The 16,651-nt window shown below is 44.5% G+C and overlaps 1 protein-coding gene and 1 non-coding gene across 10 annotated transcripts in view; both read left to right on the top strand.

Moving 5' to 3' along the window:
• PRKCQ (protein kinase C theta) overlaps window positions 1-16,651 on the top strand; it is a 158,940-nt gene that overhangs the window by 85,480 nt on the left and 56,809 nt on the right. For all 9 annotated transcript variants that reach the window (XM_042230440.2, XM_060397178.1, XM_060397179.1 and 6 more), the window contains 4 exons: window positions 3,277-3,386; window positions 4,361-4,478; window positions 6,421-6,581; window positions 11,199-11,372. In XM_042230440.2, coding sequence (XP_042086374.1) covers window positions 3,277-3,386; window positions 4,361-4,478; window positions 6,421-6,581; window positions 11,199-11,372 — 563 coding nt within the window. The remainder of the gene's footprint in view (window positions 1-3,276; window positions 3,387-4,360; window positions 4,479-6,420; window positions 6,582-11,198; window positions 11,373-16,651) is intronic.
• TRNAF-GAA (transfer RNA phenylalanine (anticodon GAA)) lies at window positions 14,708-14,780 on the top strand. The gene has a single exon. It is a non-coding gene; the product is annotated as a tRNA-Phe (tRNA).

Raw genomic sequence — 16,651 nt, 5'->3', positions numbered from 1 at the left:
GCTTGGGGTCCCCACCTACTGAACCTCCAGGGGGGTGGATTTTCAGCTTTGATGAGAGGATGAGGGAGGGAGGGAAGATGAAGATGACTGGCTTGTTCAGCTAGCCCGGAAGAGCCCCGTGGTCCTGAAAGAGACGTTCTCGGATAACAAGCCACTGCTGTTCTTTCCCTTCCACCTGCCACCACCCCGTGTCTTATTTCCCAGAGAAGTGCATATTCAGGTCCCTTGTCCAGGCTCCTGGCCTGGTGCTGTCTGAGGCACCCAGTCCTTCGGAGCAAGGAGGCGGCAGGCTCCTGACTGGTCCCCTGCCCTGGCCTGTCCCTTCCTGACTCTGGCAGCTCCGGCCATGCCCCTGCCACTCTCCCTGGAACCAGCAAGGACCATTCTGTCTGTGGCCCCATCGAGGATGAGCCTGGTACATCTGCTGGGCTGCTGAAAAGTCCTGTATGGAAAAATTCTCTGGCTTACTGAAGCTGGCACACCTGTCCCCAGAGTGTGCTGTGAACTCCAGCTGCACAGTTTAAATGTTGGAAGTGTCAATCACTGAGTCACGTCCAGCTCTTTGTGACCCCATGGACTGTAGCCCACCAGGCTCCTCTGTCCATGGAATTCTCCAAGGCAAGAAGAGTGGAGCGGGTTGCCATTCCCTTCTCTGGGGGATCTTCCTGACCCAGCAGTTGAACCCAGGTCTCCTGTACTCAGGCAGATTGTTTGCCATCTGAGCCGCCGGGGAAGCCCGCGCAGGGAGCAGCCCAGCTCTGACAGCATGGCCTCCTCCAGGTGACCTGACCATAGAGCCCGAGCTCACTCCCTTTTACCCATCCAGTTATTCAGCCTAACCAGAGAAAAAGCCAGACGGCTTTCTTGCTCTAAAAGCCCAGGTTGCTAAGGCAATAACCTTTAGAAACTGAGATGCCATTTCACCAGGCTTAGGGGGTAGGGAGGAAAAATTCCAACACAAACTATCAGAGCCCTTCTGCCTTTGGAGTGGGGCTGAGAGGGGACAGAGCCTAGATAAGTGTTCAAAGCAAAGGTGCCCCACTCAGCAGGGAGCATTTTATTCTCAATTTAAAAAATTTTTATTGGAGTATAGTTGACGTACACTGTTTTGTTAATTACTTCTATACAGCAAAATGATTCAGTTACAGACACACACACACATTATATAATGTGCATACTTTATATGCATTTTTTACACACTCTTTTCCATTATGGTTTATCCTAGGATATTGATTAAACATGCGTGTTTGCTAAGTCACTTTAGTTATGTCTGACTCTTTGCAACCCCATGGACAGGTGCGTGCCAGGCTCCTTTGTCCAAGGGAATCTCTAGGCAAGACTACTACAGTAGGTTCCTCAGCCCTCCTCCAGGAGATCTTCCCAACCCAGGGATAGACCCGTGTCTCTTAAATCTCCTGCATTGGCAGGCAGGTTCTTTACCATTAGCGCCTCCTGGGAAGCCCACTGATTAAACATAGAAGCCACTTTATTTTTTGTGGGTGACCCCATTTTAACTTATGCCACTGGCTAATGTGTGTTGGGTCTTTTAAGTGATAAAGGGGGCTGACCTAAGCAGGAAGATCACCCTTAGATGCCTCCTTATCCACATCCCAGGTGTATCTGCAGGTCTGGTGGAGCCTGGAGTGACATCTTAAGGAAGGCAGGAGATGTTAGGGTTTTCAACTCATTGCTGAAGGCAAACCCACAGGTAGTCAAAATTCATCTGAACCAGAGAAACCTCTGCTGCCCAAGGGACCACCACATACTATCCTGTCTACCCCTGCTCAACAGTCCGTGGGTGGGTGGTCTGGCATTGTGTGGAGTGTCTTTAGGAGTTCACAGGCAACAGGTAGCTGGAGGGTTTCAGGAATGATCAAATCCACACCTCATGGCACCTTGAGTCTGATGGTCTTGGACATCGGGGTTTTCTTCCCTGGAGCCCATCACCCCGCCTGCAGAGGCCACGCTCATCCCAGCAGTGGCTGCTGCCTCTGAGCTCAGAACTCCCGCTAGGATTCCTTGGCATTATTCCACGGCTCCCACGCCCTGCTCTGTCCCCTCATTTCTCAACATTCTTTCTTCTCTGTTCCATTCTCTTCTTTCATTTCCTGGCCTCTGGCCTTCCTTACTTTCCCTCCTTCTCTTCTCCCCTCTTCTCCCCCCAACTTCCTTCCCCCCAAGTCATTTTCTGTTCTTGCTGGAACCCTGCGAGGCGGGGTGCTGTCTACTCCCTCCTCATGCCCCTGTCTGCGTCTCCACCTCCCACTCTCTCCCCTGGGTCTCCCCGTGTCTCTGCCTCCCTCTCTCTTCTTCTTGCTCTCCTGTAAGCCTCCTGCCTAAGTACGTACGGTCACCTCTTATCCTGATCCTGTCTCCTTCCTCTGGCTGCTGAAATTCGCATGAAATTAGTCATCAGAGGAACTGTTTGCACTCACAGAGATTCAGTTATCACCTACTAGGTTCGTAACAGGCATCTGACATTTTGATCCTGGTGGGCAGGGAGCCTTTCTGCACGGCACATCAGAGAGGAGCTTAGATCTGGTACACTTTTAAACAGTAAGATAGATGCTCAATCCCTGCTAACTGCCTCCCTCTCTCTCCCTTCCAGTGATGGGTAGGAAATGGGAGCTGGGGCCGCCCAACATAAAGCCTGCATCTGGGAGCCAGGAAGAGTCAAGTAAATCAGACAGGGTTCAGAGGACAGAGGCCATTATAAGTAGCATCTTCACTGTACTGAAGATTTCACTTCTGATGGGTTTTTTTTACAACTATCTATGGTTTATACTTACTTACATAGAAAATGCTATTTTGTTTTATTGTGAACGGCCTGTTTATCTAGTGAAAACTAAAGGTAAAGACAGCTAAAGTATCATCTAAATATTTCAATAACATTTTGAAAGATGAAAGAAAAGTTGTATTTGGTGAACACCTTTTGGAGGCCAATCACTGTGCTCAGTTTGTGCACACAAATGGGCGGCAGCCTTCCTTGCCATCAACAAGGCTCTGGCTCAGCCTCGAGCAGCAGTCGTGTCCCAGCATCATGCCAAAAGGCACCTGCCAGGTGCATGAGTATCTCAGTGAAGCAGAGGTGGATGCTTGGTGGCATAATAAGAGCACCGCCCTAATATCTGTCTTCAGCGTCTCCCTCTGTGGGGAAGATGGTGCTGGAGGTTTGCCAATTGTCTGTAGGACATACCTGCACCCAAAACAGATCGTGTTCAGAGTGTCTGGAAGTTGGTTCTGTCGCCCTTGCTCACGGCGTTGCTTCTCTTTCAGCATGTGGCATGAATGTGCATCACAGATGCCAGACGAAGGTGGCCAACCTTTGTGGTATAAACCAGAAGCTGATGGCTGAAGCGCTGGCAATGATCGAGAGCACTCAGCAGGTAGGAATGGCTTTTAGGGGACAAGTGCCCGCAGTTTCAACAAGGACTATTTCAGTCCCTTCACTCTTGGACTTGTAACAACTGTATGGGGAAATCTGGAATCTGTTTCCAAGCTCTTGCCTTGACCCTGGCTTTCATCTGCATGTCCACATCCCCACTTTGAGATGTTTGTTTAATGCATTTCACTTGTGTGGATCTTTGTAAGAGCTTAAATTCTTCATGGAATGAGCAGGGACACAAACAAATGTATTCATTAAAATTATTGAGGATTCACTGCTGGCTTTATACCTGTATAAGATGACTATGTAATAGCTGGTGGGAAAAACATTTGCTGAAATCATCTCCAAAATGCCCCCAAAACACTGAATCCGAGGCAGCTTTGCCTTTCCGCTCAGTAGCGTGCTGAATCCTCACATCTGTGAACAAACCCTCTTTGAGACTTGGCTTTGGGACTTCCCTGGTGGTCCAGAGGTTAAGACTTCACCTTCCAGTGCAGGAAGTGTGAGTTTGATCCCTGGTCAGGGAGCTAGGATCCCACATGCCTTGCCCCAAAAAACCAAAACATAAAACAGAAGTAATATTGTAACAGCTTCAAGGAAGACTTTAAAAATTGTCCGCTCTTAAAAAAAAAAAAAAAAAAAAAGAAATCTTAAAGACTTGGCTTTGCCTACTTGAGCTATTTTTCCATCCATTGGTCTTTGATTCCTATTTGTGACTGAGCGTAGTGGGGAGTGTGGGAAAAACCAGTGGGCCCCCAGAAAATATGAAGGAAGTGAGCACGCTCTGCTGGTGCATAAAATATAATAGACGTTCACAGGGTACGGGATCCTAAGAGAGTGCTGAGGAGGAGAGGTTCGGTTATCCTACGTATTCAGGGATCTGAAATGGCTTCGGGACCGTGGACAGCGGCATGCATGGTCCCGTCTGTGGTTGAGTGGGTAGGTGGGTAGTCTGACTCCTTGTTTGTAACCCAGGCTCGCTGCTTAAGAGATTCTGAGCACATCTTCAGAGAAGGTCCAGTTGAAATTGGTCTCCCGTGCTCCATAAAAGGTGAAGCAAAGCCGCCGTACGTACCAGGACCAGGGAAAAAAGGTAGCTATCCCTATTCACAGTGGAATTGTCATCAGTAATTCATCTTCATTAACCTGAGTCCAGGACTTCCCTGGTGGCTCAGAAGGTAAAGAATCTGCCTGGAATGCAGAAGACCCGGGCTTGATCCCTGTGTGGGGAAGGTTTCCCTGGAGAAGGGAATGGCCACCCACTCCAAGTATTCTTGCCTGGAGAAGCTCATGGACAGAGGAGCCTGGCGGGCTACAGTCCACGGGGTCACAAAGAGTCGGACCCAACAGAGCAACTGACACTTTCTCTAAGACTTTCTGGGTTAAAGCCTCCTTTTACCTGGCCTGATGAATGATTCTTTTCTAGTTAGAAATTACCGACCTAGCCCCCCACAAAGAGGCTTCTACTTCTAGAAGTAAAACCAAAGTACAGCCCACTAGAAAAGCTTTGGAAGTGGATGGGGTTGTGGGACGTTGGGGTGGGGGTAAGAAGATGGGGTTCCTCTGAAATAATGGCAATATTCTCAGAAATAATGGCAAACTTTTCCTTAGAATTTTAGAATGTTATTCCCTGCCATGGTCTGACTGTTCTACAAAACTGAATCCTCCATAGAGCACTAAGGTAGAAATACCACAGACCATCTTATTCTGTACTTTGAGACTTTACTGGAAAGTTTAAGATTAGAATGGGGAAGAATAGCCAACATCCTTAACATTTTATGATATTATGGAAGCTCATCCAGCCTCCTGTTGGAAGGTGCTTTTTGAGAGGTTGTGACTGTGTGGTTCTCGATTTTTATTTTTTTAACACCAAAACCATTTTGTATTGAGGTATAGCCAATTAATTAATGTTGTGACAGTTTCAGGTGAACAGCGGAGGGACTCAGCTATATGTATACATGTGATTCTGAATAGCTTCAACATATATTATAAAATACTTATTTTCCTTGGACGTAGAATATGCAAGACAAACCTAGAGTGGTAAAGACAAACCTGGAGTGGTAAAGAATCCTCCTGCCAAGGCAGGAGACACAGGAGATGCAGCTTCAGTCCCTGGATGGGAAAGATCCCGTGGAACAGGAAATGGTAACCTGCTCCAGTATTCTTGCTTGGAAAATTCCATGGACAGAGAGGCCTGGCAGGCTACAGTCCATGGAGTCTCAAAGAGTTGGACATGACTGAGCACACACACAATTCCAACCACAAAAAGGATAGGATAATTATGTGCTATGAGGTGCCATCAAGTGATATCACAGTAGATAAATGTGTCAATCAACATGTTATGCGTGTTAACTTAGCACAATGTGATATGTCAAGTATATTTCAACTTTAAGAAAAGAAATGTTCTAAGAGGGTGGGAGCAAGGTTCCAGGAAAGTTGGTCTACAACTTCTCTGGCATGGGGTGAGGAATAAATTGTCTGTAAATTTTTTTAAAGAAGTGTTTGGATTAGACTTGGGAAAGGTCTCTGGGTAAACCATGTCTCAGAGACAATCAAAATAGGCAGCATCTTAACCTGAAGACTGTGGTGAATGATTCCATTCGGGCCTTCAGTGATCTGCTATCCAGTTCTTCTTCCCTACATGGTAGGTCACAGAAATTGATGCCGTTATGCCTGCAAGCCATGCAAGCAATGGGGAGTCATTTTCCCTCCAGTTCAGCTAAAATCCCTATATGTCCATGATCTGGCATTATCTAAAGTGCTTGTTTCTGCTGCAGAGATCTGTCTTTTGCTGGTTGGAATGTTTCTTAACCTGACATTTCCCCCAGTCTGTCCCATAAAGAGACATGGTCCACCCCCCAGATTTCAGGCTTCCAGGCAGGAGGTGCTCCTTTTGCCCTGCAGGAACCCCTTTCTGAGCTGTTGCGGATGAAACTTCAGAACAGGATATGAAAAAGAAAGCAGGTTCTCAGAATAGCTAGGAAGATGCTCCGCTGTTCCTTGTTTCCTTTTAACCCCTGGCTTATCATTTTCAGAGCCTCAGGGGATCTCCTGGGAGTCTCCCTTGGAAGAGATGGAGAAAGCATGCGATCGTCCAGAACCTGAGCCGAACAAAGAAAGAAGTTCTCTACGTGTGAAACTAAAAATCGAGGACTTCACCTTGCACAAAATGCTGGGGAAAGGAAGTTTTGGCAAGGTATGATACTGTATGTAGGATTCTGTGGGCCAGATGACAGAAACTGAGAAGCAAAGCTCTGGCCAGTGGAACTGAGCTGGTGGGACCAAAATGAGGCATGGGTGTGCAGAGAGAGGCTTCCTGGGCGGGAGCCAGGATGTGATGTGATGTGATGTATGTTAGAGGGCAGAGAGAGGTCTGAATCAAAAGGGACCCAGGGGCTTCCTGGTGGCTCAGACAGTAAAGAATCTGCCTGCAAAGCAAGAGACCTGGGTTCTATCCCTGGGTTGGGAAGATCCCTGGAGGAGGGTGTGGCAACCCGCTCCAGTGTTCTTGCCTGGAGAATCCCCATGGACAGAGGAGCCTGGCAGGCTACAGTCCACGGGGTCGCACAGCCTCGGACACAACTGAGCGACTAAGCACAGGGAGCTCTTGGGAGCAGCAGCCTCTGCTCCCTGGGGAAAAACAGCTCCAGCCATCTCACTTTGAAGGTGTTCATCCCATCAGCTTCTGAGCGTGGTATCTTTGGACGCCAATGAAGCGGGGAGGTGCCCCGGCCAGTTCCTGTCTCATAGATATTTTTGTTTCATTGGTGGTTTTGTTGTTGTTTTGCTCCTTTCTTCAACCCAGAGTGTGGTTTTACTTTCCTTATGATTTTTTTCTCAGTCTTGTCTTAGCTTAGGGCTACTGGAATAAAACACCACAGAGGAGGGCAGCTTCAACAGCAGAAATGTATCTCTCCCAGTTCTGGAGGCTGGACATCCTGGGTCAAGGTGTGGACAGGGCTGTCCCTCCTGAGGCCTCCCTCCTTCCCGGGTGTAGACGCTGTCTTCTCCCTGTGTCCTCACACGGCCATTGCTCTGTGTCCCGATTCCCTCTTCTTATGAGGATGCCACTTCGATGGCATCAGGGCCCATCCTAATGACCTCATTTGAACATAATCATCTCTGTAAAGACCCTGTCTCCAAATAAGGTCACACTCTCAGGTGCTGGGGGTTTAGGACTTCAGCATATGAATTATTAAGGCTCCCCTGGCGGCTCAGATGGTAAAGAATCTACCTGCAATGCGAGAGATCTAGGCTTGATCACTGGGTCAGGAAGATTCCAGAGGAGCCTGTCCATGGAATTATCTGGAAGGGACACAGTGCAGCCCAGAATTACAGCCATAACTTGAGTGTCTTAGGAAAAGTTTCACAGAGGAGTCCCTCCTCTCAATTATTCCTGCCACTCACTCAACGTATGGGCTCTCTATCGCGGGGGGCGAGGAGGAGGAGGAGGAAAACATAGTCTAAGAAATTATAATCAACTATCAGTGACGAGAAGATTGTCAAGTCAGTGATTATAAAGAGGAATGTCATGGAATACAGGCTTTTACGTTATATTGGCTATTAAGGATATCTCACGATGGCACCCCACTCCAGCACTCTTGCCTGGAAAATCCCATGGATGGAGGAGCCTGGTGGGCTGCAGTCCATGGGGTCGCTAAGAGTTGGACACAACTGAGTGACTTCACTTTCACTTGTCACTTTTCCTGCATTGGAGAAGGATATGGCAACCCACTCCAGTGTTCTTGCCTGGAGAATCCCAGGGATGGGGGAGCCTGGTGGGCTGCCGTCTATGGGGTCGCACAGAGTTGGACACGACTGAAGCGACTCAGCAGCAGCAGCAGCAGCAGTTGTTTTTTTATTTATATTGGATGTCACTTCTTGGAGAATTTTAGCCAGAGACTACTGTTCCATGAATTTGTGCAACCAAGGCCAGCATTATGCTCAGCACCTGCTCACCAGACTTGGGCTGTAAAACTTACCCAGTTTAATAATAAACAAGATGAAATGCACCTAGGTCTTGCCATAGCTGAATGACTTTGTATTGCTAGTAGGGGTCGGGTTTAATACCAAGGAATCGCCTTTGGCAAAACCCACTCTGCCCTGCCAACTGTAGCCAATAGCTATTAGTTTGTTTCCACAATAGCACGAACCATCGCAGGCTCACTTGTGTTATTCTGAGTGCAATAGGCAGTTTTACAGCCAGTCTTCATTAAAATGTAGCATCAATTAATGTGCCATGATAGCCTGTTACCAAAAATTGACAGGACATTATAGAGATAGAGATTGCCTTTTCGACTTCTTAGTTTAAGGCTGGTTTGGAGGAATGTTTTATTGAAAGAAGCAATTACCAAAAGAGGATTTCTAATTGTTATAGAAATGTTTTTCTTTGTTTTCTGGGTAGATTTCTACTTCTCAACAAGGTTAACACAGCCTTAAGTTAAACCTACCTGCCTTAGTAAATAACCCAATGGACAGCTGAGAGCTTCAGTAGCCTCGGCTCTGTGACTAAGCTCCTCCCCATCAGAATCCCAGATCCCTGGACCCCGAGGGGACTGCACTGTGGGGCCCCAGTGAGAGAGGGGAGCCCCAAAGCAGAATATATTTCCTTTTCTTGAACTCCAAAATTTGTTCTTGTTTTTCTTTTTTTTTTTTTTTTTTCACTCTATAGATATGGTTCCTCACCAAAATGGTAGCCTGTTTTGGTTCTCCATTGATTTTAGGCCCAGGAGAATAAATGGCATGTTTTCTGGGGTTATGCACATTATTTCCCTGATGGCTCAGATGGTAAAGATTCTGACTGCCAGGCAGGAGACATGGGTTCGATCCCTGGGTTGGGAAGATCACCTGGAGAAGGGAATGGCTACCGAGTCTGGTATTTTCACCTGGAGAATTCCATGGACAGAGGAGCCTGGTGGGCTACAGTCTGTGGGGTCGCAGAGAGTTGGACACAACTGAGTGACTCACACTTTCACCTTCATGCCTGAATTCTCATCTAAGCTCTGCCCTCTCTATCAAGCCAGCTACCCCCAAAGCTATGTGTCTGCACTGTATTATTTTAAACATAGACACATGCATTTTCCACTCCTGGTGTGTCTTCATGAACTTCAGCATTCCTCAGAAGTCACTAAAAGAAACAAGTGATGAGTGGGAGTTTTGAAGTATAGTTGATTCACCGTATTATATTAGCGGCAGATGTGTTGTGACATAATGATTCAGTAGTTTTATAGACTGGATTCTAAAGTTATCACAGAATAATGGCTCTGTTTCACCATGAGATTCAAATATCGCCGCTGCTTATTTATTTTACACAGAGCAGTTCGTACCTCTTAATCCCATGCCCTTGTCTTGGCCCTCCCCCCGACTGGAACCCACTGGTTTGTTCTCTATATCCGTGAGTCTGCTTCTGTTTTGTTACATATATTCGTTCTGGTTTCAGATTCCAATAACTGTCATTCAGAAAGCATTTTAGAGTTCGCGAGTCGCTTCCCCACCTGGTGTGTGATTTTCGCAACAGTCCTGTAAGTCAGCAGTGTGGTGATAGTTATGGCTTTTCCACATTAGGGAACCGAAGCCCAGGGAGGTTGCTTTGTGAGCCCACATTCCCACAGCTGGTAAATGTCTGTGAAATGAGGCCAGAGCTGTGGCTTTCTGACTCCACAGGCCGTGCCCTCACTTCTATCAGTTGCCTGTGGCTGCATCATCTGCAAGAATACAGGTTGGAGCAACCCTCCACTCTAAGCCGTCTGGTGTCCTGTCTTATAAGATGCCTGAAACTGAGTGGAAAAAGTCAGCTTTGGAGTCAGATTTTCCACTGAGTAGCTTTGTGAGTTTGAGATAGTTACCCTTTGACCCTAGGTTTCTTTTATTATTACTATCTGTATTGCAGAGCGTTCTGAACCAAGAATTAAACAGGTACTAAAATTAGATAGCATGTGTAAAGCCTGTAGCAGAATGTCTGGCACATAGTAGGTCTTGAAGATAATGTTAGTGTCTGTGCCATCAGAGGAAACGCTGTGCATTCTTTAAGTACATCAGGACAGTTATATTTCTCACGTATGCTTTTTGGCCTTGAAAAAGTGGGTAAAATGTGGAATAAGGTTTTATGCTCATTTTTGTTGATTATTTCAAAAGCAGTCAAGTCTTCCTCTTCCTTGCTTGCTGCTGCTTCCTCAATACACATTTTTCTCTGATTGTTTTTTTTTTATAAACTTAGGTCTCTGGGCAGACAGGACACTTTAAAAAAAATTGTATTGGCGTATAGCTGGTTTACAGTGTTGCGTATCTGCTGTATAGGAAAGTGAATCAGCTATACATGTACACGTATCCCCTCTTCTCTGGATTTCCTTCCCATTTCGGTCCAAGCATTGGGTAGCGTTCCTTCAACTATATAGTGGGTTCTCATTCGTTATCTGTTTTATCCATAGTAGTGTGTGTGTATCAATCCCAACCTCCTAATCCATCCCCCTTGATGTCCATGCCTTCGTTCTCTACATCTGTGTGTCTGTTTCTGCTTTGCAAATAGGTTCATGTATACAATTTTCCTAGATTCCACTTTAAATAGAGTCTTTCCAGGGGCTGAGAATAACCCATCTGATTTTGTGAAACCCTTTGAAAGGTAGAGTGGATGAAGCTGTTAATAGCATCCCACGCCAGTAAAACTCGGTTTGTCTTCATAAAGGGGATAGAGGAGGATTGGAGAATTAATTCTGTTTCCTCCCCCAGTACCTCTCTCTCATGCACATCATGAGTCTTCTTTATCAAGTGTCAATCCAAATTCTAAAATAACCCTGCTTCTTCTGATTCCTTCCAGGTCTTCCTAGCAGAGTTCAAGAAAACCAATCAATTTTTCGCAATAAAAGCCTTAAAGAAAGATGTGGTTTTGATGGACGATGACGTGGAGTGCACAATGGTAGAGAAGAGGGTCCTCTCCTTGGCCTGGGAGCATCCGTTCTTAACACACATGTTCTGCACATTCCAGACCAAGGTAAGGCTTCTGCCCAGATGGTCCTTCATCTCTACACCCTCAGCCAGTAGGTCTGGGTGCTCCTGCAGAACAGGAGACACGGGGCGCCCACTCCATGTATTTATTTCTTTTTTGAGTCCACCCTCCATCCAACTAAGCAAGCCTTTCACAGTTGTTGAGAGGGGAAGAAACTTGTTTGGAAAGAAACAAGTTTTCTTGTTTGGAAAAATGCAGGAAACTTGCATTTTCTAATGCAGTTGACTGGGGAAAGGGCCTTACTTCTGGTTTTTCTTGCTCGCTTTTTAGAATTCAGTTTAACTACTATAACAAGGATTCTAAGTAGTGTGTGACTTGCTTAACAAAGCAGTGCTTTGTGAAAGGGAAAAGGTGCGACATCTGTTCATCTACCATACATATATTTCAGGAGACAAAATTTGGAAAAATGGATCAAAATGTGTGTGTACTGTTATTTCCCTTTATAAGGCCAGTAGAACATCATCCTTGAGAGCATATTTTACCAGGAACTGAGCAGCCAGATAAAACTGTGAATTTTGTCAAAATGCCTCTTATTTTGGGAGAATGTTCCTCCTGATCTGCTTTCTCTTTAAAATTAAAACACACACACACACACACTTTTTTTCTAACTTAAAAGTTATTCAGGATCATTTTAGAAAATTTGCTTATATGCTTAAAGAAAATCATATATATCCCATTACTTGGGTATAGTCACCATTTCTGTGTTGAAGTTTATCCTTCTAGATTTCCCCCCATTGGGTTCATAAAAATAAAAATAACCGGTTCGTGTAAATACCTCCTGCTCTGTACCTTGCACTTTAACACTCTGTACATTTCCTGACATCTGAAGATACCCTTCTGCAATGTGATTTATCTCATTAGGCTATTTCTAAATTTTGTTCTGATTTAAATAACACGGAAATGAACATTCCTGTAGATCACTCATCCGTATAAACATTATGGTTTTCTATTTTTCTGCTGTACTTGACCCTATCCCCATGTGGAAGGCCTAGAATTGTGTTGTATGTAGCCAAGAATAATAAGCAGACCCATGGGGAGCTATGTGGTTAAGTTCCAAAGAAAATGAGGAAATTTTTCTCTTGTTCTATTTCAAGCCTTGATGGTAATGTACTAACTTAGTATAAGTAGCATCGTCTGCCTCCAGCCACAGAAGTGTTAGTGGGGAAACTGGGAATCAGCCAGTAAATGTGGACGGTCACTTAGGGATTCCATCACCACTTCTCCAGCTGCCAACAGACTCTCAAGCGTTTAATTAGGGAATAGATGAATAAATGTACTTAGCTAAAATAAGGAAAGATATAAGCATCTGAATGCAGAGTTCCAAAGAATAGCAGGAAGAGATAAGAAAGCCTTCCTCAGCAATCAGTGCAAAGAAATAGAGGAAAACAACAGAATGGGAAATACTAGAGATCTCTTCAAGAAAATTAGAGATACCAAGGGAAAACTTCATGCAAAGATGGGCTCGATCAAGGACAGAAATGGTATGGATCTAACAGAAGCAGAAGATATTAAGAAGAGGTGGCAAGAATACACAGAAGAACTATAAAAAAAAAGATCTTCACGACCACGATAATCATGATGGTGTGATCACTCACCTAGAGCCAGACATCCTGGAATGTGAAGTCAAGTGGGCCTTAGGAAGTATCACTACGAACAAAGCTAGTGGAGGTGATGGAATTTCAGTTGAACTATTTCAAATCTTAAAAGATGATGCTGTGAAAGTGCTGCACTCAATATGCCAGCAAATTTGGAAAAGTCAGCAGTGGCTACAGGACTGGGAAAGGTCAGGTTTCATTCCAATCCCAAAGAAAGGCAATGCCAAAGAATGCTCAAACTACCGCACAGTTGTACTCATCTCACATGCTAGTAAAGTCATGCTCAAAATTCTCCAAGCCAGGCTTCAGCAGTACGTGAACCGTGAACTTCCAGATGTTCAAGCTGATTTTAGAAAAGGCAGAGGAACCAGAGATCAAATTGCCAACATCCGCTGGATCATCAAAAAAGCAAGAGAGTTCCAGAAAAACACCTATTTCTGCTTTATTGACTATGCTAAAGCCTTTGACTGTGTGGATCACAATAAACTGTGGAAAATTCTGAAAGAGATGGGAATGCCAGACCACCTGACCTGCCTCTTGAGAAACCTGTATGCAGGTCAGGAAGCAACAGTTAGAACTGGACATGGAACAACAGACTGGATGCAAATAGGAAAAGGAGTGCGTCAAGGCTGTATATTGTCACCCTGCTTATTTAACTTCTATGCAGAGTACATCAGGAGAAACGCTGGGCTGGAAGAAGCACAAGCTGGAATCAAGATTGTTGAGAGAAATATCAGTAACCTCAGATATGCAGATGACACTACCCTTATGACAGAAAGTGAAGAGGAACTAAAAAGCCTCTTGATGAAAGTGAAAGAGGAGAGTGAAAAAGTTGTCTTAAAGTTCAACATTCAGAAAATGAAGATCATGGCGTCTGGTCCCATCACTTCATGGGAAATAGATGGAGAAAGAGTGGAAACAGTGACAGACTTTATTTTTTTGGGCTCCAAAATCACTGCAGATGGTGATTGCAGCCATGAAATTAAAAGACGCTTACTCCTTGGAAGGAAAGTTATGACCAATCTAGATAGCATATTCAAAAGCAGAGACATTACTTTGCCAGCAAAGGTCCATCTAGTCAAGGCTATGGTTTTTCCTGTGGTCATGTATGGATGTGAGGGTTGGACTGTGAAGAAGGCTGAGCACTGAAGAATTAATGCTTTTGAGCTGTGGTGTTGGAGAAGACTCTTGAGAGTCCCTTGGACTGCAAGGAGATCCAACCAGTCCATTCTGAAGGAGATCACCCCTGGGATTTCTTTGGAAGGAATGATGCTGAAGCTGAAACTCCAATACTTTGGCCACCTCATGCGAAGAGTTGACTCATTGGAAACGACTATGATGCTGGGAGGGATTGAGGGCAGGAGGAGAAGGGGACGACAGAGGATGAGATGGCTGGATGGCATCACTGACCCGATGGACGTGAGTTTGAGTGAACTCCAGGAGTTGGTGATGGACAGGGAGGCCTGGCGTGCTACGATTCATGGGGTCACAAAGAATTGGACACGACTGAGCAACTAAACAATATCTATCTATTTCTATTCTGCTATTGCCTATTTCAGTTCAGTTCAGTTCAGTTCAGAGTCTTCACAGTGCTTCACAATGCCATTTCACAATGCTTCAAGTACAGTATGCGATCACTGAGTGCTTTCTCATGGTCTGGGTTTGCATTGTGAAGGATATAGAAATAATATAGTCTCTGACCTAGAGAATTTCATACTCTGTGGAGCTGAAGTAGCTCTGTTGGGAGAGTGTTAGACTGAAGATCTAAAGGTCCCTGGTTCAGTCCTGGGTTTCAGCAGGCAAACCTTCTCTTGTGGCTTCCCTGGTGGCTTAGATGGTAAACCATTGCCTTCAATGCAGGAGACCCAGGTTCGATCCCTGGGTTGGGAAGATCCTCTGGAGAAGGAAATAGCAACCTACTCCAGTACCCTTGCCTGGAAAATTCCATGGACAGAGGAGCCTGGTAGGCTATAGTCCATGGGGTTGCAAAGAGTCAGACATGACTGAGCAACTACACTTTTTCAAAGAGGCGACAATGATACTTCTAAAGGTGGTAAGTAATATTAATTGCAGAATGCTGACTTTTAAGTACCAGAGCTGAGAAAAACTAGAAATTAGAATTTGAATAGGCAGTAAAGGTCTTGGGTAACAGAAGTGTAGAGGCTATAAGAGGGCATGAAGGAAGAAAGGGATTGTGATAAGCTGTTTAAGTAGGCTTATGTTTTTACAGCAGAAAGGAGTTTGGGATTCCTGGTATTGAAGGTTACAGAGATTTCCTGCTAGACGGTTCCTCCTGGAGATCAGAAATGTCTGTTGGTCTTGGATGGTGCAGATATTTTACTGAAAGACAAAATAAGGAACTCTGCCCAACTGTCTTGTTCTGTGTTCTAGATTTGCTTTGCACCCTGGGGGTTACGTAGTCTCACTTTTCCTCTTGAAATATTGTGAGGCTTTTATCAAACTGCTAAATGCACCTCAGACCAGGCTTCTAGGAAATCAAATTTCTCTTGGCACCTTTTCCTGCTGTTGTTTTTTGTTGGAATATAATTGCTTTACAATACTGTGTTAGTTTCAGCTGCACAATGACGTGAATCAGCCATATGTATCCGTATATCCCCTCCCCGCCCCAGGACATCACAGAGCACCGAGCTGAGCTCCCTGTGCCGTACAGCAGCTTCCCACTAGCTGTGTTTATGCGTTTGTTTGACTGTTGTTTTCATATCTTGCAGAGAAGGCTGCCGTGAAGTCCATTTTCTAAGAAATAGGCATAATTCTGTCTCTGTCAGTTCTCAGGAGTTATTTACATTTTTCCTTGTTATAGGAAATGCTCTTCAAATTCCAAGCCTATGGAATGCTTTACCAAAACCAGAGCAGTAAATGCACAAGAAAAAATGTTACAGAATGTACACGTACAATGCAAAAATGACTGTCTCACTAGATTTCAAGGAATTAAGTTCTTTTAGAGATGGTGGGGAAGGGGAGGCAAAGCTTACATTATTACACTTTCTGAAGGACCCTCAGTTGTTTTGAGACACCTTGATTTTTAAATTTAATTTTTGATAGTGTATAGAGGCTGTGCAGTATTATAAAGTTATAGGTGTATAATTCAGTGATTCACAATTTTCAAAGATTACATTCTATTTATAGTTGTTATAAAATATTTAGATTTCCCATGTTGTGCAATATATCCTTCTAGCCCGTTTTGTACTTAATAGTCCTGATTTATTTAAACCTTGTATGTCAAACAGAATAACCAAATGCCACAAGTGAGTGTAAAAAGCAGCAATTTACATGAATAATGATTTTCTCTGTGTAAGTTTAGAATGTAGTCAGTTGGGAAAAGGGCCTTACTTCTGGATTTCGTCTGCTTACTTGTTTAGAATTGGGTTTTAACTTCTATAACAATGAGGATTTGAAGCAGTCAAAGACTGCTTTGTCTACTTGAATTTTTTTGTGATTCCATACAGATTTTAGGATTATTTGTTCTCGTTCTGCGAAAAATGTCATAGGTATTATGATAGATATTGCATTAAATCTTTAGATGGTTTTCAGTAGTAAGGACATTTTAACAATATTAATTCTTTCAATCCACGAACACGGGGTATTTTCCACATTTTCTTTGTATCATGTTGAATCTCCTACATCAGTATCTTTTAGTTTTCAGAATAC

Source organism: Ovis aries, chromosome 13, assembly GCF_016772045.2.
Source record: "Ovis aries strain OAR_USU_Benz2616 breed Rambouillet chromosome 13, ARS-UI_Ramb_v3.0, whole genome shotgun sequence".
NCBI lineage: Eukaryota > Metazoa > Chordata > Mammalia > Artiodactyla > Bovidae > Ovis > Ovis aries.
This window is presented reverse-complemented; position numbering and strand designations above follow the sequence as displayed.